This window comes from Arachis stenosperma, chromosome 9 (assembly GCF_014773155.1).
Source record: "Arachis stenosperma cultivar V10309 chromosome 9, arast.V10309.gnm1.PFL2, whole genome shotgun sequence".
In the NCBI taxonomy this organism is placed as follows: domain Eukaryota; kingdom Viridiplantae; phylum Streptophyta; class Magnoliopsida; order Fabales; family Fabaceae; genus Arachis; species Arachis stenosperma.
The window spans coordinates 8,393,020-8,415,790 of NC_080385.1; the positions used below are offsets into that span (position 1 = coordinate 8,393,020).

The following is a 22,771-nucleotide window of genomic DNA, read 5'->3' on the forward strand; positions in this document are numbered from 1 at the left end:
ATCTTTGAACAGTGATAGAAGAAGAGAAAAAAATTTTAAATCAATCTATTTTATCACCGTATTTTTAAAAGAAAAAAAATATTTTTTAACATCAAATATATAGATACTACGAAGAGAAAAGGAAAAATAATTTTTTTTAGTTTTTTTAAATTAAAATTTGCAAATTTTAATTAAATTGAAATAAAAAAGTTAAAAACCTTATTTTTTATGTGACTTACTAAATATTAAATTTAAATATTCATATATATAACTATATTTTCTATAAAAAATTGAATATGATCATTTTTATTTTAATAATATCATTTAAAAAATACAAATATACAATATAAAAAATTATGTGTAAAATGACATTATCAAAAATAAAAAATATTATTATTTAATTTTTTATGCATTATTTAAATAAAAATATTATTACATATACTAAAATATTTTTTATGTATATATAGTGTATCAATATTTTAAAGAAATAATTTTTATACTTAATTTCATAAATTATGATAATATTGTTGATATAGTATGTCAATTATTTTTTTTAAATTACATATTGTAAATTGAAACAAACTAGTTTGATTTATGCATGTATGTTGTCCTATTAAATCTAATCAGCTGTTTTGATTATGCATGCATACTATCCTAGTAAATCTAAACAGACTGATTAGATTTACTAGGATAGCATGGATGCATGTATAAATCGAAACAAATAATTAGATTTACTATGATAACATGCAAATATGTATAAATCGAATCAAACTGTTTCGATTTATATAGAAAGCTAAATCTAGTTTATTCGTTTCGATTTACATAGAAATGTGATTTGGGTGATTAACATTATATTTTTTATTTTGGGTGATATACGTAATATTCGATAAATGCTGGTTTATTTATGTGAATTACCCTAAATTTTATAAGTTTTTGTGTGCTAAAATATCTAAAATAAGAATAATATTTCATTGAAATTATTGTAAAAAAAATTAATTTCTATTAGAAAAATAGCAAACTATCTCTAATAAAATAAAAAATAAAATCTTGTTTGTTTTTTTAATTGTAAATAATTTAATTCCTCAATAATATTATTTTTTTTTAAAATGAGAATTAATTTATACTTTATTTTACAACAGATTATTTTTTAAAATAAAAATCTTAATTTTTAAATTCGTATTATAAACAAGTAATTTATATTTATCGATATTACTTAATAATTTTATTGTACAGACTAAAGAATTAAGAAAAAAAATGAGTATTTCAAAAACACAAACTACAAAATTATGAAATAGCAAAGAAAATTACTCTTATTTTTACATGTTGTGTAAGCAAAATTATAGTAAAAGATATTCTAATAATAAATTTTAATAAAAAAATATTTATATTTGTATTTAAATAAAATAAAAAGTAAAAACTGATACAAATTGAAATCTAATTTTTTTATTTTAAATCAAATTTATTTGAAAAATTATGTTTTTTATAAATTTATAACTTTAAATTACACATTGTGATTTTAAAATAATTTATTTAATATATAACTTTTTAAGGTGGCACAGAAATTCAAACTTAAGAGTTTAAAATAACAAATAATTATAATAAAATAAAGTAAGAATACTAACTAAGTTTATGCAATTATGATTTTGAAAATAATTAAAGCATAACATTAGTTAAATTACTATTTAATTTGTAAAATAAATATAGTATAACAAATGTTTAGATATTATTATATGTTATTAGTTCAAACTCTAAAAATTTTAACTTTGAATTCATATCTCATATGTAGGATTATATGTTAAGTGTATCTATTCAAAATAAAAAATTTCAGTAATAATTTTATGGAGGATGATAAATTAAATGATGATTTATAATAAAACTTAAGAAATCATAATTGATTTGTTTTAAATTGATAAATTTATAAAAAATATCATTTTTATTGAATTTGAATTAAAATACAAAATTTAGATTTTTATTATATTTTATTTTTATATTTTATTTAAATTCAAATAGAAGTATATATTTTTTTATTGATATTTATATTTAAAGGTTATGAAAAATAAAATAAATGATTAATTTAAAAATATTTTAATATAATTAAAATCTCTTTTATGTGATTTTACGTACATAGTCTGTGAAATAGGCATGAATTTTTTTTTGTTTTTTAATTTTGCAGGAAATACTTAAGAAATATATTTTTTTAATTTATCAATATATCTCAACAAAATAAGACTATTGGTGAAATAAAATTACCCACAAAATTAATAATAATATGTATAGTAATAAATTTGTTCTTTTTAACACAAATTAAAAAATATTTTTTTTAAATAAAAACTCTTAATATGTCTGATATTCTAAAAAATTAAAAACTAATTTATCTAATTTTTTTTTGTTAAAAACTACTTTGTCCCGAAAAAATTTATTAAAAACCAATTAAAGCATTACTAAAAAATAAATTAACAAATTAAAGTCTTAAAATTAACGTTTTCTAATATAAGCCAATGTTGTTTTCTTATTGTGTTTTGCAAATTTTGAATATTTTATCAATTAAAAGTATTATTATTAATTATAAAACAATAAGAAATTGATAAATTGTTAATATGTGTGTATAGTGAATTGAGTAAGAATGCAAGATTAATGGAAATTAGATGAATATAAAATTTGTGATAAACATAATCGAAAATTGACTTAAATGGACAAAATTACGAAATTTTTTGTGTTTTTAGGAAAAAAAATTTTCAGTAATTTTTTTAAAAGGTAAAAATAATTTTATATTTAAATATTTTGTGTAAAAATATTTTATTCTCTTATAATTATGTTTGATACGTTAATATAAAAATATTTTTTATTTATAATATTAAAGTTAAAATATTTTTTAAGTTATTTTTAAAAATTATAAATTGTAATTAAAAAAATATTTTTAATTATTTTTATTGTTAAAATTTTGTCAAATATATTAAAAAATTTATTAAAAAATATTTTTTTAACAATTTAATTACAACCAAATAAATTTGGTGACCATTCAGATAAAGTCGCTTATTTCATCTTTTGCTAAAAATATTTTTATGTTGTGTTTTAATTGGTTTCTGTATAATTTATTCGGTGTTCCTTATCACATATTATTAAATTTCTCAAAATATTTTTTTTTCAAAAATAATAAAAATATTTAATTTGGATAAAACCAAAAAGATAATAGATTAACTATTAGATTTTTTAAAAAATTATTTATATAAAAAAATATATCACATTCATCAAAATATATATATATATATAAAACAAGTTGAAGCCTCTTAAAACTTTTACAAATAAAAAAATAATTAATTTATATCCGTACAATATATAAAATAACTATATTATTATTATATTATAGATTAAAATTTACTAATTTAATTTTTTTCATTTTTAATATAAGTATTAGAAATAAATAAAATTTTTATAACTAAATGTAGTGTAACAAAATATACATAATATTAATTAGTTCTTAAAAAATTATAAAAAATAGTTTCTTTCATTTTAGTAAAATAACTATTTATTAAAGTAGACAAATTAATTATTTTCTTCTCATATACAGTTTTTTTAAGACATTGGTTAAGATAATTAAAGTCACTATTTCATTAAATTTTTAATTTAAAGAGAAATCCTAGTTATTTTTGGTATAGAAATTTTGAATTTGAAAACATTGATAAAAATTATGTTGAATTTTGATTTATTTTATTCTCATTTAAATTAATTACTACATAAGTTAAAGTTCTGTTTTGAAGTTATATTCGAGCTTTAATCTGATTTTTAAAGTTTCAATTTACTTAGTTTGATTTTTTAACTTAGGTATCTGTGACTCATATTAGGGTTTTAAGTGTTTAGTTGAAAAAAATTAAGGTAAAAAAATATTCAATTGTCACATCAAATAGTCGCTAGAACATCTAATGTAGCAGTCGTTAGTCCATCTCAGCATATCGTTACCGATTTTTTGAGACTGTGACAGATCAGGAACCAACGTGAGTCATAACTATTAAGTTGGAAGACTAAATTGAGTAAATCGAAATTTTTAAAATTAGATTGAAATACGAACATAATTTCAGAGACCAATAAGTATTATCTCTTTGTTGACAATTAAGTTGTTTGAATGGTAATTAAGATCTAATAATGGTTTATAATAAAAAAAAGCATTCTTTTGCAACAATAAACCTATAGTAGTAGTTAGAGGTGTTCATAGATTAGATCATATCCATAAATTCACAGTATTTATCCTGATCTGTAATTTGTGGATATGATCTTATCTGTAAGATAATCGGATTAGATCGAACCGAATCCACACTCTAATTAGATAGAAGTAAATATGTTTAAAAAAGTAAAAAAAAAATTGACTTTTTTTATAAAAATAAAATTTTTTAATATTTTTTATTTTATGGATATATTTGATATCTGATCCAAACATGAAAAGTGCGAATATCGAATTTGATCTAATGAGTTTAGTACGGATTAGATCGAAATTTCAGCCATATCTGATCTGTGAACACCCCTAACAATAATAACTAAAAAATTATAATGATTATATTTTTAACTAAGAGGAAGTGCCAAAAATATACTAAATACAAGAACATTTAATCAAATATTAAAAAAAACTTTAATTTAAAACAGTTGGACTTTTTTTGCTTTTATATATATATATATATATATATATATATATATATATATATATATATATATATATATATATATAATAATAATAATATGATAATTTTTTTATATATCACACAAATATAAACGTTTTTTTTTCTGTGAGCCTAAGAAAGGTTTTGTAAGTCCCTAACATTGTTATCGATTTTTGTAGTGTTAGCCCTCATATTATCAATTTGATTCATATATAATTCAGATGATAAATTATTTGGTGACATGCTTCCTTTTCTACTGTGACATACTTGTTTATTATTATTATTATTATTATTATTATTATTATTATTATTATTATGTATATTAAAAAATAATAGGCCAAATTATTGCCATAACATAATAGAAGTATAGAAATTTATCATTCTTCTCTAATGGAAGAAACAAAATTCTTTTCAATAGTTTATTTAACGTCTAGTAGAATAAAAATAAATTTTATTAGAATAAATTTTAGTACGAGTTTAATATTTTTATTCATCATAAAGCATTTATAGAATTATTTGTAGATAAATTTTAGAAAAAAGAAAAAAAGCATAATTTTTAATTTTATTTTTAAATAAACTTTATTTTTAATTTTAAAATAAATTTTATTTTTATTTTTTAATAATACTAATTTTTTACCTATATAATTATTCAATTATTTTTTAATTATATATAAATAAATTACTCTTAATAAGACTTTTGTGTTATTCAATTATTTTTTAAAAAAAAATTAATTATTAAAATAATTAAACTTTTCACAACAAAAATAATAAAAAATGATGAACGAGAAAAATTAACCATCATAATAATTTTTTGTATTTTTATTCATATTTTAATTATAAATATAAATATAATTTGATTATATTATTTATGAAATGTGACTATAGATGTAGATAAAATTTAGTTATATTACTTATATATAGTTTTATTATATTGTATTATTTATAAAGTTAAATTATAATTATGACAATAGAATTGTTCTGATATTTTTATATGTGTGACTGATTAGTGGTGTTAAAACATTACTCTTAATTATAAATAAGGTTTATAATTTAAAAAATCAAAGAGTCAATTAAAAATATACGAAAAAGATGATGTTAAAATATTCTAATTCTTTAAAATAAAAATATTCGAAATTTAATTAAAAATTATTTAAAATTTAAACTCAATAAAAATTTATATTCAATGTGTTTTGTATTAAATATATTTAATAACCTATTATATCATATTGGCTGAAATTAGCTTTTATAATGTTAATTTTCTAATAACACTTTATTAGAAAAAATCATTTTTTAGAAATTTTTAAAAGCTAATTAATATTATATATATTTTATTGCACTATATCTTGTTATAAAAAAATTTATTTATTTCTAATGTTTATATTAAAATTGAAAACAAAATTTAAATTAATAAATTTTAATCTATAATATAATTATAATATAGTAATTATTTTATTACTTTTATATATTGTATGAATATAAATTAATTATTTTTTTATTTGTCAAAATTTTAAAAGCTTGTTATATATATATATATATATATATATATATATATATATATAGAGAGATATATATATATATATTGATGAATGTGATATATTTTTTTATATAAATAATTTTTAAAAAAAATCTAATAGTTAATTTATTACTTTTTTAGTTTTAGTTTAAATTAAATATTTTTTTATTATTTGTAAAAAAAAAAATTTTTTGAAAATTTTAATAATATATAATAAAAAACACCGAATAAATTATACAGAAACCAATTAAAATATAACATAAAAACATCTTTAAAAAGAGATAAAATAGATGTCTTTAACTGAATGGTTCATAAATTTTACATCACTAACCAAGTCAACAAAACTGACTTTTATTTTGACATAAGCCAATCCACATCATCACAACGTACTGGACATTATAGACTTCTTCCATACCCACGAACTTGACAATAGAAAAACAGGTTAACGCTCCACCATGCACCCATTTACCTCATCTTCACAACATTCCTCTCTCCCATAATCTCATCCCTTCATATATTTTATATTATATCTTAATGGTTCACAGCCATGGCACACTGAACTTCCAACATAGTACAATACCTCACCTGAAACGCTTCCTATAAATAAAACCAAGGTCCAAGGGGATATATATCCCCCCTCAAATCTCTAAAGTCAAAGGCAACAGTCCTAGAGAACAAGACAAAGGCAACAGTGCTAGAGAACAAGACAACTCGTCAACGTGCTTTGTAATAATTTTCAGCCAAAACAAACCAAATTATTAAAGTAATTCCCTCAACATTTCCAAAGTATTTCCATTTTGTCCATCTAATTAAATTGTCAACCATTATTCAGCTCTCTCTTTCCAAATTTGACCCTGTCCTATCCACACACCATTGCCACTTAGGGGTGGCATTGGGGCGGGTAGGGACGGATTTTTGCCCTACCCAACCCCGCCGTCCTGTTTTGCATATACTACCCGCCCCCATCACTACCCGCGGGTAGTAAATAACAGAACCCGAACCCGCCCCTGCGGGTACCCGCCCCACCCCGACCCGCCCCTGTAACAATTAAATATTTTAATTTTTACCTATTCATATATAAATTAAGACAAAAATTTAAAATTCATAGATAAATTAAAATATAAACATAAAATTCATACAATTTCATTAGCTAAAATAACTTGAAATTAAAAAAAAAAATATTGTTAGATCACTACAAATTTAACACCATAATAAAGAAATTACAATATTATATATAAAATGATTTTCAACCCTTATTCTTGATCACTTTCAATATCTTCATCATCATTAAAAGTTTGCAAATCAAGATTTAAACCTGAAAATTAAAAGAGATAACAATTAACAAATTAATTGGTACTATGAAAAAAATTACCATAAAAGTACTTTTCCTACAAATTTAAAAAGAAAAAAAAGAAGCAAATTAGTGAAAAGGCAATCAAACCAATTTTAAGTGTACAATAATTGGAATTTTTAATTTACATACCGAAAATAAGAAACACCTCAAAATCAGAATGCACAATTTTTCAAAACTAAGTAACAGTTGCTCATGATTCAGCATGTAGATGAAGCATACTAATCAAACAAACTGCCGATTGAAATATAATTTCATGTCATGAGAAAATCAAGGCACAAAAGTGCACAATAAATTATCCACATACATATATATATCATGGAAAAAAGGGGAAACAAGTATCTATGCACAGATGATTTTATCCAGAAAATAACAAACGAACTGATCACCCGTTTAGGAAGACATTGATGAAAATCATAATCAAAAGACAAGAAGAAAGATAGTGTGCGCTGCATTGTGCCGAAGTTAAGAATCTAGTTTTTCCTATAACAGGACATCTGTCTCAACTGAATAATATCTCAGATGAAAACTGTATCAAAACATTCTCTTTCACATAAGATCTCTCATAATTTCTTCAAACAGATACTACAAGATAGTTTTTGAACTAAAATTTCTGACGTAGGGATAAATCAACATATAGAATTTTAGTATACCTATTTCTCATTTCTCACTGTAATTATGACCATAAATATCATCCAAATAATTACTGAGGTAACTTTCAAATTTTGGGGGATCCCCTAGGATAAATCAAGAGACACACAATTTGGAATATGCAAAATAAGATTAGTAGATTACACACACCAACCCGGTAGTTTATAGAACTGAGTTTCCAAACTTTCAGAGAATCCTTTCAGCCAAATTCAACAGAAAACAATTTGCAGTACCATCAAAAGAACTTCTTCTTTGTCTATTCGCATGACATCCAAAATTAGCCAGAGATTAAACATATCAAATCATTCAAAAAGAAAAGAAAGGCTGGGATAGGGGCAAGAACTGTACTGATGCTATGCGGGGAGAATCTGGTGGAGGTGGTGCGTTTTGGGACCAGGAAAGGCGCGGACGACTGGACGAGGGTCGATTTCGATGCAAATAGTAACTTCCAAATAGTAACTTCCAGTAGAAACAAACTTCATTGACTCTTCAAAAACCACTTTGTTTCTTTGAAAAGGAATACAGCTCATTCTCCAAAACAACTAGAAATAAAGAGTAAGCAATGAGACTATCCCAAAAAGACCATGCTCTAGTACATTCAATAATACAGTACCCAAAAAATAGAAATCATCCACAAAAGATCATAAATGAGACCTTGAAGATGACTGTGGCATGATGAAACAAACAAAAGCTCGACCTTTTCAAAGTCTCAAATAAAGTAAGAGAAAGGAGAAGCAAAAGCATAATTAGCACATCACAAATCTGATTATTTTGCCAATGTTCTCTGAAGCCTAATCATGAAATGAATAACAGGAACATCACTTTGTTTACTCTACTATAATCTTTATTCTTATAATTGAATCTTATATATAAAAATAAATAAATAAATAATATTCAAGAGAAAAATACAGTGGCAAAATAAGCATGATTCAACCATTTTTATCATATTAATCTGAACAGGTTTGCATACAAATAGAATTGCATGCAACAACAAATCCATGCTCAAATAAAAATTAGGACAAAATTGTAACTCAAATTAAAATTAGGGAACATTGCAAACCCTGAATAAAAATTATCAAAAAAAAGTAGTGATTCGCAGCAGACTCACGGCAACGGCGACAGACTCACGGCGACGAAGGACGGAGGACGGAGGACAGAGGACGTCGGGTAAGTTCTGCGCTTGGACGGAGGATGACGGTGGCAAAGTTCTGCTCAGCTGCTCTCAGACGAAGGGTACGGCGATGGACTCACGGCGACGGTGACAGATACACAGCGACGAAGGAAGGAGGACGGAAGACGGAGGCTAGGTTCTGCACTCGGACAGAGGACGTTGACGGCGAAGCGCTGCTCAGCTGCTCTCGGACGGAGGACGGTGGCAAGAACGAGTAGGTGTTGGAGAAGAAGAAGGCAAGAAGCTCGATGCTTTATTGGCTATTGCTCTCAGCCTCAGCCTCTCACTGTGATTTCTGGAATCTGGAGAAGAGAAAAATAAATTTAGAGTTTCAAACTTTCAATGTTGCATCTGAAAGAAAAGTTGTTTATATATTTTTAATATTTAATAATATTTATTAATTTTTATATATTTATATTATATATTTTATTTTATATTATAATATATAATATATACTGCGGGGCGGGTAGGGGCGGGTTCACCCTAACCCCGACCCCGCCCCGTCCCGCCAACAAACCCGCCCCGATAAAAACCCGCCCCGCACTCGGGGCGGGTAATAACCCGCACTCGGGGCGGGTAATAACCCGCCCCGACCGGGTAGGGGCGGGGCGGGTACCCGCGGGTTCGGGTACTCCTGCCACCCCTATTGCCACTGCCACCGCCGTCGCCACCGCTGCTGCCGCCACCGCCATTGTGCGGTGGCGTGCACTTCTAGATAAAGCCAAGAGCAAATCTGGAGGGGGAAAAAGGTTGGAAAAGAAAAAAAAAATTATACATACATTTATAAATCACTAAACTTTCATGTGACTAACCTGAAATAAATAGTACCAAAAATAATTAATTTAATGATTTAGTTAAAAGATTTCTAAGGACAATAATATACTCTTTAAAATTTTTTATATATTTAATACATTAAAAATATCAAAAACTTCTCACCAGAAATCAAATATATGAAAAGCTTAAAATAGGTCCTTTTAAGTTATGTTTGGTTAAGTTATGTTTGGTTGGAGAAAAAATGGAAGAAAAATAGAATGAATGAAAGAAAAATTGCAGATTTTTATGTGTAATTTATGAAGGGTGTTTTACAACTTCTCTTCCTTTCCTTCTATTTTTCTTTCACTTATCTCCTATTAAGTAAGAATACAATTGTGATCCATAAGATAAAATTAAAAATAATAATATTATCATTAAGTATCAAATTTATTTGATTTTAGATTCATAAAACATATAGAAATGAATTTTATTAACTTTTTCTTAAACCAAATTATAGTATAATCCAAATGCACGATTACCCCCCCCCCCCCTCTCTCTTATAAAACATAGTAATGAACATATTTGGTTCAAAAAAACTTTTGTTTTTTCAATTTCAATTATGAAAAATCTAACAGTTTTATACTTTTATTCTCATTTGTAAGATTTTGTCAAGGGATTCATGAAAGCAAGATTTTCTTTATGGAATTAGAAATTAGCCTAAGGTAATAAGAGAAAGCAAGGTAAACAAAGATAAAAATTCACGAGGGAAAAAGAAAAAGACAACCGTACACGAGTTTTAGCTGGGGCCCGGGAGCTTCCAACTCCAACATCATGGTTCCATGTGCTACAAAATCCAGCATCCCAATGCCTTGTTTTCCATGCCCAACTCCAAAATAGTAGCGTCTATTCAGTTCTAAAATTGGAGTCATTTAGTGGATAGACACCACACTCTTTGATCAACAAGTTATCATCTTGTTTACTTCCAGTATCGCCACTACTGACAAAGAATTCAAATGTGACTTTCGGGTTTTGCCCGGAAGACGCAATCTTATTCTTCAATCTGTCCAGCTTGATTACATCAAAGATGCCTCCATAATTATATGCCATATAAACATGATCAGAACACCCTTCTGCCGGAATGTGATTTAGAAATAATATGCCAAATGAATATTTGTGCATGTTACTACCATCTTCCAAGTAGCAACGGCATTTAATATCAAGTTCATAATCCAAACTATACTTAGGGAGAACAACGCAGAGAAGGGAACTAAAACCATAACTGGAAGGTGAAGAAACTTCAAAAGTTATGGAAGTACCCTTTGTCCGATGCATGAACCACTCTGGTACTCTGTAGTCGGGATAACAAATCTTGAAGAAATCACTTCTCCGAACTACTCCTTTTCCTCCTCTTCTGGATTCACACACGTAAGCAAGTTTCCTTATATCTTTAAGGTACCAATAAATACAATTCGCCACATCCAACTTCATGCAATTCTGGAACGAGATGTTTATGCGTTTTTCTTCTTGTAGTCTAGGAATATTTGAACTGAATGTCACAGTTTGCAGCATTATGCAGTCCAGAGCAGTCAAATGACGAATGGATGATGGAAGCTCTGGCAAATGTTGAAGCATCTTACACCCTTTTAGTGACAGTGTTTTCAGCCCCGTAAGGTGCTTGATGCTCACCGGCAATGTCTCCACAGGGCTTCCATCTAGAAGTAATTTCCGTAAAGATGATAAGTGACTGACATAGGGTGGGATTAAACTTGTGTGGCTCTTGATAGAGAGGTGCTTAAGAGATTTTGAATGCATCTTAGTTTCAAGCATCTCAAGTTTTGCACAGTTCAGAAGATCTAAAAGTTCAAGTTTTCCAAGTGATAAAAGAGATGGATGGACATGACGCAAACTTCGACAGCCAGACAGATGTACACTTTTGAGATTATCTGCCTTGGAGAAATCCGGAAGCTCCACCAACTTTCGGGAATCTGTTAGATCTACTTCCTCTAAATTAACAAGATTCTGCAATAATGCAAATGGAAAAACCAAAATGGTAAATCATAATATGGGGTTAAAAAATCACACCCATCCATCAAACAAATGACAAAACATGCATTGTGTACAAACCTGAACCCCATCCCAAAGTCTTTTAAGTTTACTGTTCCGGATGCGAAGAGTAACAAGCTTCTCAGGACAAAAATTCGATGGCAGAGATGGCAAAGGGTAGGCATCCCACTCCAAGTATCTTAATTTAGAAGGAAATGGCTTTAGTCCTACGGGAAGATGCAGTTTATTTAATCTGCCATCATTTTCCGATGGGATATATAATTTGAGAAATCTTAACTTAGGCATCTTTTTGAATGTATCAGCATTCAACTGTAGATCTTCTATTTGAGACATATCCAATACTATGCTTTCAATAGAATCAGTTCCCTGATAAACAAAAAGAAAAAGAAATGAATTAAATCAAATGAAATCAAGTACTATCAAAACATTGCCTCTAGGAATTCAACTAAACTATGTCTCTGTTCTAACAAATTTTCTCCCAGATAAGAGTGTGTGGCTTACTTTGTTGTTTCCCAAAACATCCCAAATATCATTAGAATCCCACAAGTGGCTACGATTTTCAGCATTTCCACTAGATTGTTGACAAACGATATCCCAACCTAATTCTTGGATCAAGTCATGCATCCGCACACAATTATGAGATATAGCTATTAAAGCTCTATCAAGAAGGGATCTCATGCCAATAGCTGCATAGAAGCCACAACTGTCTAACAGATTAACTACGTATTCTACAAGCTCTCCCTTAAAAAAACATGCGATGTCTAGAAAAATTTGTTTAGCCTCATCATCTAATCCATCATAACTCAATCTTAAAATATTCTGAATTTCTGGATCTGGTGTCTTCTCAAGCTTTTGCAATGCACTATGCCAATCAGTTTTACTCTTTGAATGGAGAAAAGAACCCAATACTATTAAGGCTAGTGGGATGCCTTTGCAACAGCCAACCGCTTTCCATGATAGCTCCTCATATCCAATTTGTGGACAGTCTTCATTGAATGCATTCAAACTAAACAGTTTAAATGATTCATGAGAATCTAACATCTTCATCTCATATATTGTTTCAACCGTTGGAACCAGCACATTTTTGTCTCTAGCTGTGATAATGATCTTACTACCTGCGCCACAGCATTGAAGCTTCCGAACCAGGTAATTTAATTGCTCTAAACTACTCACATCATCAAGAACTATGAAATTTCTTTGTTTGCTTAACCTGTCCTCAACAAAAGTGGATTTTCCTGTGTTATTTTGCCAAAATTTTCCCTGTAAGAGCTCCAAGTAAAGTCGACGAACTAACTCAGTTAACCCGGACTTTCCTGATCTTTTCCGTACATTTTCTAAGAAGCAGGAGCCTTCAAACTTATAAGAATATTTCTCAAATATAAGTCTTGCTAGAGTTGTTTTTCCTATACCCCCCATGCCACAAATTCCAATCATTCTGACTTCAACAGATTCACTTAATAGTGATTTTACATTTTCAAGATTTTCACCAATGCCAACGAGACTTTTACTATCATTGGGTGGGTTATGGTCAATCAGCTTCTGCAAAACATCTTTGACAATATTCTGAATGAATTCAATTTCGTCCCTACAATATGAAGGAAGAGAGAGAAGGGGGGGGGGGGGGGGGTGAAGACATAACATTAGGAGCAGTGTAACACGATCGTCAACAAAATTGAACAAAAAGGGGTTCCTTAACTCAATAAACGCATACTTACCTATAAGAACGGGAGTCCAAGCCTTCTAAATTTGCTGCTGCAGTGAGAGCTTCCCTCCACTTCTGAACCTCAGCCTTCTTGTTTTTCTGCAAGTGTTTTTTAAACGCTTCACTGTAACTTCCTAGCTGATACCTTACATGTGATGGATCAACGTTGTAGAAGACAGGTATAACAAGCCGTCCATATTCTTTCTTGCACTCCATTATTTTAACCAGTTCTTGCAAGCACCACTTTGAGGATGCATAGTTCTCTGAGAATACAACAAGCGAAAGGCAAGACTCTTCAATTGCTCTGAGGAGGGACATGATCGAATCTCCTTCGTGAAGCAAGTCATCAGTGTATGTAACTATCTGCTTTCGGGTCAGAGATTTGAAAAGATGGGAAGTGAAGCTTGCGCGTGTATCCTCACCTCTGAAGCTGATGAAAACATCATACTGTAAAGCAGGTAACGGACTATTCAAACGGGAAGAACCGGAATCTTCGACCGGTCGATTCACTTTTGGATCCGAATCCAACACCCGGTCTGAGGTATTAAAATTGTTAACCGGTGGCAGATCTTGGAACTTCACCGGCGTAATTTGCGGAGGAACAACAGCACCGCCGTTGACTTTGGAGTTCAGTTTAGCTGGGAAGGGTTGGGTGGACGCGGAATCAGGACCGTTACCAGGGAAGATGAATAATCTCATCCGAGCGGTTTTAGCGGAATCTCTGTAGAGGTTATCATACTCAAGCATCAGGCTGTTTAGGTCGCTGTCGCTGGTGACGGATATTAGGGCGTCGAAGTCATCGCCGGGGAGCTGATACTTGAAGTGGATGTCACCGGCGGCGTCAAAGAGGGTGGAGAGTTCGGCGAGCATGGCGGTCAAGTCGATTCCACGGTTAACGTAGTGGAGCTTGTTGTGGCCGCCGACGTAGGAGATCTTCTTGTTGGGGCGGTGGTGGATCTCGCCGCCATAGCTGCAGAGAAACTTCACGTCGTAATTCTCCATGTTCTGAACTTTTCTTTCTGCGTTTGGAGTTTGTAATCAGAAGGAGCGTTAGCAATGGAAATCGATGAAATAACTTCTTTTTAATTTCGCTATCGGCAACGAAGTTACCAGGAAGGTTCCAGATTAGGTTTAGTCAACACACAGTATTTCCTTTTGTTTTCGGTGAGGGGAAAAGCTGTATTGTAGAAGACAAAAGTGATTGTTCCCACTAAATTTGCTCCAAAATGGTTACTTGCACAAAAAAAATATACTAGGTATTTAGATTAAAAACCATTAATTTATGAAAAAAAAAATTAGCCTAAAATTTTGTATAAATTAAGGGAAAGTACGATGAGCTATAAACAATGTGTACAATGGAAGTTTATGAAATATTAGAGATATAAATATTAGTGTTATCTTTTTCCATTCGCTGATGCTTTTGGGATGAGTGATATCATGATATAGTATTAAATAGTATGGCAAATGTTTATTTTATAATTCAATAGGCTATTGTACACATTGTACAAATAGTTCATTGTCTCCCGGAATCTTTATATAGGGAGTGGATCCTCTTCAGTGGAAAAAAAACTGGATGATATCCGGTGAAAGATCTCACCCTTCATTGTATTCTCTCTCTTATTTATTTCTGGTCCCACTTGTAGAATTAAAAGTGAGAGATTACACTTTATTCTCTCCAGTGACCAAAAAAATGGAGAGGATCCATTTCCCTTTATATACTCTTCATATACTATTTGTGTACTATTTATGCCCTCTTTATGTATTCTTCTAATCTTATTAACATGTGTTGTGACTCTTCTGATAGATAAAGAGTGACAAAGGCAACTTTGGTATATTAAAGACCCAAACACTAAAAGCACTATTTATATTTAAAGTCCAAAAAACCTAAATAAAATAGTATCTAAAGTCCAAAAAATAATTATCACAAGGACAAAAGATAATATCTGATTTTATTCTCATTTAATTCCAAATCAAAAGTAATTATGACTTATTCAATTTAGCATTTATAGCAATAAATGAAATCATCATTATATAAGTCATCTAATTTAAAATAGTATAATTTATGATTATAATTAATATATATATTATCCACAAATAAATTAAAAAATTAAAATAATTTCCTAACCTCCACATTTTGATATGGCAATATTTAAATACGAAGCTGCAAGAATCACCAAACAAAATATTTTCAATCTAAAATGTCATAATTGCAGAACGAAGGATAATTAGATCATAAGAATAAGAAAAACAATTGAACTTACTATTTCAAAAAGAAATTATTTGTTTTAACTTCTAATCACACAAAGATTCAAAGAAAAACTCCTTTTCCGTCGCAGCTACACCTTGATGCCATTCTAAGGGCCTGCAAATAGATACAGCACCGAATAAGATGCCAAACCAGAAATGATGAATACAAAAATGATATATACATGGACAAATCAAATTAATCAATATACACAAATATAGAACAAGATTAACTTGACAATACGAATGAAAAGGCATGCAGTTTTTCACATAAAGTTCATAAACTGATCAATTATTTCCTAGGAACAAAAAATAAAAGAATAAAAAAGAGGCATAGTCAGAGAAAATGGAGATGAAAGAACGAACCAATGAAGAGCCAGCAATGCTGCAGTTTTGGGTGGTGCTGTGATCGGTTGTCTTCCCTAAGGTGACCACACAATCTAGGGGGAGTACCAGAGACACCATCAGTTGTATTCTCCAGCAGTAACTCCGGGCCGCACTAGTGGTGCTGCCAATTCTTGGGTGTGGTTGTGGACTTGTGGCTTGTGGGTCTAGGCAAGTGAAAAACGCAAGAACAGGAGGACATCCGGATGGGGCTAAGAGCTTCCTGCTTCAACCTTTTGAGAAGAGAACCCAGAGAAGAGAGCAGCAGAGCAGCCTGTAGACTCTTTAAGGTAGTGTTGTACTAACTAAATTTTGAAAATAAATTGACCTGACTTGAGTTTATTTATTTATAAATTAAATCTCGTGTAATAATTGTGCAAAAATTGAATTGACTTCAAAATCAAATCTAATGTGTGAAATATATTAATTACGTTAAGAATGATTAAATAAATTATTTATTTCATTTGGCAAAATAAGAGTTTATGCATGAGTTGACTAGTTTTTGCACGGTAGAATTGTATAGTCCTTTTTGAGGTAACTCGATAACTGTAAATTTGTATAGTGAGAAATGAACTAAAAATTAATGTCTAGTGATAATAAACGTTACTTTTTGAAAAAATAAAATATATGATGATGAACAATGTAAAATTTTGCACAAATGACAATGAAGTAAAATGGATCTCTGCCGATGTTACATATTAGTTTGAAAAACATAATATATATGATGAATACATATTTTGTTGAAATCATTATTTAATAAAGGTAAATCATAAAGAAAGTACCAAGATCTTGCAATTTACTGTTAAAAAAAATGGAAAAAGCAAAAGATAGACACCAAAATTTTAAAATTAAAAGCCAACAAAGTATATAACTTTTATTTTAAATTAGTTACCTTAAGATATAATTATTTGAGTAACATAGACTAGAGAATCATTTTCAGTATAATTACTCTCATAATTTTTTATTGAAAAAGGATATTTTGGTAAGTAAAATAAAATAAAAGTATAAATTGGATCAAAATGTAACTACGGTTGAATTAAAACACCTAGAAAATGGTACCTTATGCAATTCAGAGAATAGAATTTCCATCCTGAATTAGACACCATTCTTCGTTGACTTCTCTTTCCATCATTTACCCATGTGTGCAGCTGTGCCAGGCAGAGAAAAGCTACAAACCATCCTCTTGAATAAGTAATCTTGGTGCTCCTCCTCAGCCGCTTCAGTCACCCCAATTGATTCATTGTGCAATGTGCACAATCTCATTTGTGACAGAAACCTTGCTATTGTACTTTCATTTAACGATATTTAAAAAAAAAAGAGGAAAAAAAATCAAACAACAATATTCACTATATCAGTAACAAAAATAGGAGGAAGATAAGACTTAATAAAAGCTTTTCTTTGACTTCCAACAATAATTATTAGAGTTTAGAAACATTAAAAGATAATAACAAAAATAAAAATAAAAAAGAGAAATGTAAGTGTTGGAGGAGGGGGAGAGCTACCAGACCTGGACCTGTATATCTACCAAAACAAAACAAAATTTCAAAACACGTCCTTAAGAGCTCTCTACGTGCAAAGCATAATTGGGGGAGGCAAAAAACAAAAAAACAAAAAAACAAAACAAAACAAAGATCATACATAAATATTTAGAGGCCTCATGCAAGGTAACCTCTCCTTGGCTTATAATAGTTCATGTCAAATCAAATTATTACAATAATTGATTTTTTTTTAAAACTTGAATAATTGAAATATGTTGTTAATTATTACCTCAAGAATGCATTTTATAAACAATAAATAAAATAAAATTTCAACATACGTTTTTTATGATATATTTCAGTAACACATTGTATTAAAACCTTCAAATCTTCAATCATATAATTTTTTGAAATTTATTTACTGTTAAATTTAACAGAGTCATCTTGTCAAATAGGCCATTCAATAGACCAAATATAAAATTGAAAGAAAGAAGGGTGTCTTTACACATTTAGCCGAACTCCTTTATCTTTGCGGGAGAGTACAGTCATTGCTAATTGGAACTTCCAACTCCAACACCCCACAATTCAGTGGTCTCGCCTATTGTTATATATCCCCCAACACCAAAAGATTATCTATTCCACGCAATTATTGGAGTCATTTAACGGATAGACACCACACTCTTTGATCAACAAATTTAAATCTTTTTTTCCCCGAGCCATGCCACTGCTAACAAAGAATTCAAAGGTGAGTTTTGGTTTATGTCCGGACGAGGCAATCTTATTATTCAATTGGTCCAGCTTGATCACATCGAAGATTCCGCTGAAGTTATACGTCATATAAACATGATCTGAATGCCCTTCCACTGGAACGTGACTTAAAAATAATATGCCAAGCGAATACTTGTGCATTTTTCCATCTTCCAAGTAGCATCTGCATTTAATATCAAGCTCGAAATCCAAACTGTGCGAAGAGAGAACAATGCAGAGAAGCGAACCAAAATAGTAACTGGAAGGAGGAGCAACTTCAAAAGTAATAGAAGACCCCACTGCCCGATATGTGAACCACTCTGGTACTCTGGAGTCCGGGTAACAAATTTTAAAGAAGTCACTTCTCCAAACTACAATGTTTTCTCTTCCTACTCCTCTCCTCCTAAATTCACATTCATATGCCTGTTTTCTTACATGTTGAAGGAATGAATAAATACAGTTCTCCACGTCCAAATTCACACAATTCTGCAACGAAATACTTACGCGTTTTTCTTCTTGTAGCTCATAAGTAAATAAACCAAATGCTACTTTTTGCAGCAATGTGCAGTTTAGGGCCTTCAAATGTCGAATGGATGGAGGAAGCTCTGGCAAAGATTGAAGCATCTTACAACCTATTAATGAGAGTGTTTTCAGATTTGGAAGATGCTTGATGCTCCCAGGCAAAGTCTCCACATGGCTTCCATCCAACTGTAACTTTTGTAACGATGATAAGTGGCTGACATTTCCAGGGAGTTCAAATAGACTATCACAGTTCACCAGAGACAGCTTTTGCAATGATTGCAAGCCATCAAATATATCATGTAATTTCTGCTTGGAAACCACCCTTCCACATTTAAAGAGCGAAAGTTTCTCAAGAGATTTCAAGCGAGACAACCCGTCTGGAAGATTCTTAAGTCTTATCCCACAAAGAGATATCTCTTTCACTTTGGTGAAACGCCCAATAGATGGGTGCAATACTTTGATGCCAGTGTGGCTTAAATCCAAGTATTCTATTTCTTCTGAAGATAGAGCAAATTCTAACAAATTTGAGCAGCCAGCAACGCACAGGTGCTTAAGAGATCTTGAATGCTTCTTGTTTCCAAGCATTTCAAGCTTAATGCAATTCAATAGATCCAAAAGCTCAAGCTTGCCAAGTGATAAAATAGATGGATGGACATGGGCCAAACTTCTACAGTTGGACAGCTGTACACTTTTAAGATTTTTTGCTTTAGAGAGATCTGGGAGTTCAATCAACTTTTGGCACCCAGTTAGATCTACTTCCTCTAAATTCACAAGATTCTACGAAAAATCAAATGGAGACATCAAAAAGGCAAATCATTAGAGACGGGAGGAAATCACAACCATTTTCAAGCAAAAAGTTAAAAAAGCATATACTATGTATATATACAAACCTGCTTTCCATCCCATAGTCTTGCAAGTTGACTGTTCTGAATACGGAGGGTAACAAGCTTCTCGGGACAAAAGTTTGATGGCAGAGTCGGCAAAGGGTATGCATGCCATTCAAAGTACCTTAATGGCTTCAACCCTATAGGAAGCTGCAGATTACTTAATTTACCATGCTTCTCTGACGAGTCATACAATTTGAGCAATCTTAATCTAGACATCTTTTTGAATGTGTCAGCACTCAACTGTAGATCATCTATATGAGACATATCTAACATTATGCTTTCAATTGCATCAGTTCCCTGATAAACAAAAGAGAAAATAAATCAAATCAAAATAGTGTCCAAGAATTCATCAAGGTATATACGTGTTCTACTAAATAGTCTTCCTGAAAACAATTGTGTATCCTTACCTTGTTGTTTCCCAAAACATCCCTAATATCATTATAGTCCCACAAACGGCTACGATATTCAGGATTTTTGATAGATTCTTTGCGAACAATTTCCAAAGCCATTTCATGGATCAAGTCATGCATCCTCAGAGAATTATCAGATATAGCTATTAGAGACTTATCATGAAGGGACCTCATGCCATTAGCTGCATCGAAGCCACAATTTTCTAACAGATTAACTACATGTTCTTTAAGGAATCCCTTAAAAAAACATGCAATGTCTAGAAAAATTTCTCTCTCCTCATAATTTAATCCATCATAGGTCAACCTTAATACATTTTGAATTGGTGCGTCAGGAATCTTCTTGATGTTTCGCAATGCACTATCCCATTCAGTTTCACTCTTGGAACGAAGAAAAGAACCCAACACTTTCAAAGCTAATGGTAAACCTTCACAATATTTAACTGCTTCCCATGATAGATTTTCATATCCCATTTTCGGATGGTCTTGATTGAATGCATTCAAGCTAAACAATGTAAGGGAGTCCTCAGAATTTAACACCTTCATCTCATATATTTCTTCATCTTCCCATTGAGCAAATACACTCTTGTCTGTAGCTGTGACAATGATCTTACTACCTGCACCAAACCATTGATGCTCCCCAGCAAGGTATTTTAATTGCTTTGAACAACTCACATCATCAAGAACTATGAAAATTCTTCGACTGCGGAGCCTTTCCTTAGCATTGGTGGATTTTCTTGTGCTGTCTTTGCAATTATTTTCCTGCAACAACTCTGAGTAAAGTTCATTGCGTAATTCATATAGCGAATGTCCATATTTTTCTGATCTTTCTCTAACATTTTCCAAGAAGCAGGAACCTTCATACTGATAAGAGTATTTCTCGAATATAAGTTTTGCTAGAGTGGTCTTTCCTATCCCACCCATGCCCCAAATTCCAATCATTCTTGTTTGGACTTCAAGGACTTCTCTTAGCGACGAATCTATAGCTTTAAGATTTCCGTCAATACCTACAAAACTTTTAATATCATTCGGTGGGTTGTGATCAATCAGCTTCTGCAAAACGTCTTTCACAATCTTTTGAATGAGCTCAGACTCATCCCTACAATAGTTCAAAGGAAAAATACATAAGGAGCAAATTGTATTTCCTGCATACGGTATAACCAAATCAGCAATAAACAAAATTGAACTAAAAGTTAAACAATTATCGCACGCTATAATTCATCATCTGAATAGAGATTTCTCAATTTACAATTAAAAGTACATCGTTAGTTTGTTACCTGCAGGAGCTGGAGACCCACCCAGATAAATTTGCTGCTTCAGTGAGAGCTTCCCTCCATTTCTGAACCTTCTTCATGCTATTATTTTGTAACTTCTTTAATGCTTCACTGTAACTTCCAAGCTGCTTCCGCACATGTGATCGATCTATTTTATAGAACACAGGAACAGCAACCAGTCCATTTTCTTTACTGCACTCCATTATTTTCACAAGCTCTTCCAAGCACCACTTTGAAGAAGCATAGTTCTCCGAGAACACAACCACCGATACGAACGACTCTTCAATTGCTTGGTGGATCGAAGCAGAGATCTCATTTCCCTTCTGAACAGTAAAATCCACGAAGGTCTTTACCTGCTTTCGCGACAGAGCTTTACAAAGATGGGAAGTGAAACCGTTGCGTGTGTCTTCGCCTCTGAAGCTCAGAAACACATCATACTTTGCAGCAGATAACAGGCTATTAAATCGGGTCGGATCAGAACAATCAATCCGCTCTGTTTTAACATCAACTGGCGGAGGCGGAAGAACAACAACTAAACTGTCGCCGTTGACTTTGGAGTTTTGTTTGACTGTCTTCTTGGTTTTTAGGGTTTCGGTGGAAGCGGGATTGCGATCCAAATTGAAATGGTTGCCAGGGAAGACGAAGAGCCTTATGCGAGCGGTTTTAGGGGAATCTCTGTAGAGATTATCATACTCGAGCATCATGTTGTTCAGGTCGTTGTCACCGGTGACGGAGATGAGGGCATCGAGTTCATCGTTGGGGAGTAGGTACTTGAAGCAGATGTTGCCGGCGGCGTCAAAGAGGACGGAAAGTTCGGCGAGCATGGCGGTGAAGTCGATTCCACGGTTAACGTAGAGGATCTTGTTGAGGCCACCGACGTAGGAGATCTTGGTGTCGTTAGGGCGGCGTTTGATCTCGCCTCCGTAGGTGCATAGAAACTTCGCGTCGTAGTTCTCCATGTTGTGATTTTTGTCTTTCTGCGTTTCCACTGTGCAATC

The 22,771-nt window shown here is 30.9% G+C and overlaps 2 protein-coding genes across 16 annotated transcripts; both read right to left on the reverse strand.

Annotated features, from left to right (window-relative positions):
- Positions 1–7,271: 7,271 nt before the first annotated feature.
- Positions 7,272–15,061, reverse strand: LOC130951131 (disease resistance protein RPV1-like). Of its 9 annotated transcripts, none has more exons than XM_057879754.1 (8): positions 13,847–15,029; positions 12,633–13,716; positions 12,192–12,497; positions 10,857–12,086; positions 9,252–9,616; positions 8,492–8,685; positions 8,298–8,399; positions 7,294–7,456 (listed from the first exon to the last, which is right to left on the reverse strand). In XM_057879754.1, the coding sequence occupies exons 1-4, from the start codon at positions 14,833–14,835 to the stop codon at positions 10,971–10,973; spliced, it is 3,495 nt and encodes a 1,164-aa protein (XP_057735737.1). In that variant the 5' UTR covers positions 14,836–15,029; the 3' UTR covers positions 7,294–7,456; positions 8,298–8,399; positions 8,492–8,685; positions 9,252–9,616; positions 10,857–10,970. The 9 variants fall into 9 exon arrangements, with proteins under 9 accessions (XP_057735734.1, XP_057735737.1, XP_057735735.1 ...); XM_057879756.1 differs by having other exon boundaries at positions 7,326–7,456; positions 8,294–8,399; XM_057879751.1 differs by lacking the exon at positions 8,298–8,399 and having other exon boundaries at positions 7,272–7,456.
- LOC130951129 (disease resistance protein RPV1-like) lies at positions 14,993–22,732 on the reverse strand. Of its 7 annotated transcripts, XM_057879749.1 has the most exons (8): positions 21,777–22,732; positions 20,500–21,598; positions 20,096–20,389; positions 17,521–19,982; positions 16,444–16,766; positions 16,095–16,195; positions 15,959–15,994; positions 14,993–15,010 (listed from the first exon to the last, which is right to left on the reverse strand). In XM_057879749.1, exons 1-4 carry the CDS (start codon positions 22,730–22,732, stop codon positions 18,570–18,572), a joined length of 3,762 nt encoding a protein of 1,253 aa, XP_057735732.1. In that variant the 3' UTR covers positions 14,993–15,010; positions 15,959–15,994; positions 16,095–16,195; positions 16,444–16,766; positions 17,521–18,569. The 7 variants fall into 7 exon arrangements, with proteins under 7 accessions (XP_057735732.1, XP_057735733.1, XP_057735728.1 ...); XM_057879750.1 differs by lacking the exons at positions 14,993–15,010; positions 15,959–15,994 and having other exon boundaries at positions 16,002–16,195; positions 17,521–17,741; positions 18,442–19,982; XM_057879745.1 differs by lacking the exons at positions 14,993–15,010; positions 15,959–15,994 and having other exon boundaries at positions 16,002–16,195; positions 17,521–17,749; positions 18,442–19,982.
- Positions 22,733–22,771: the final 39 nt, after the last annotated feature.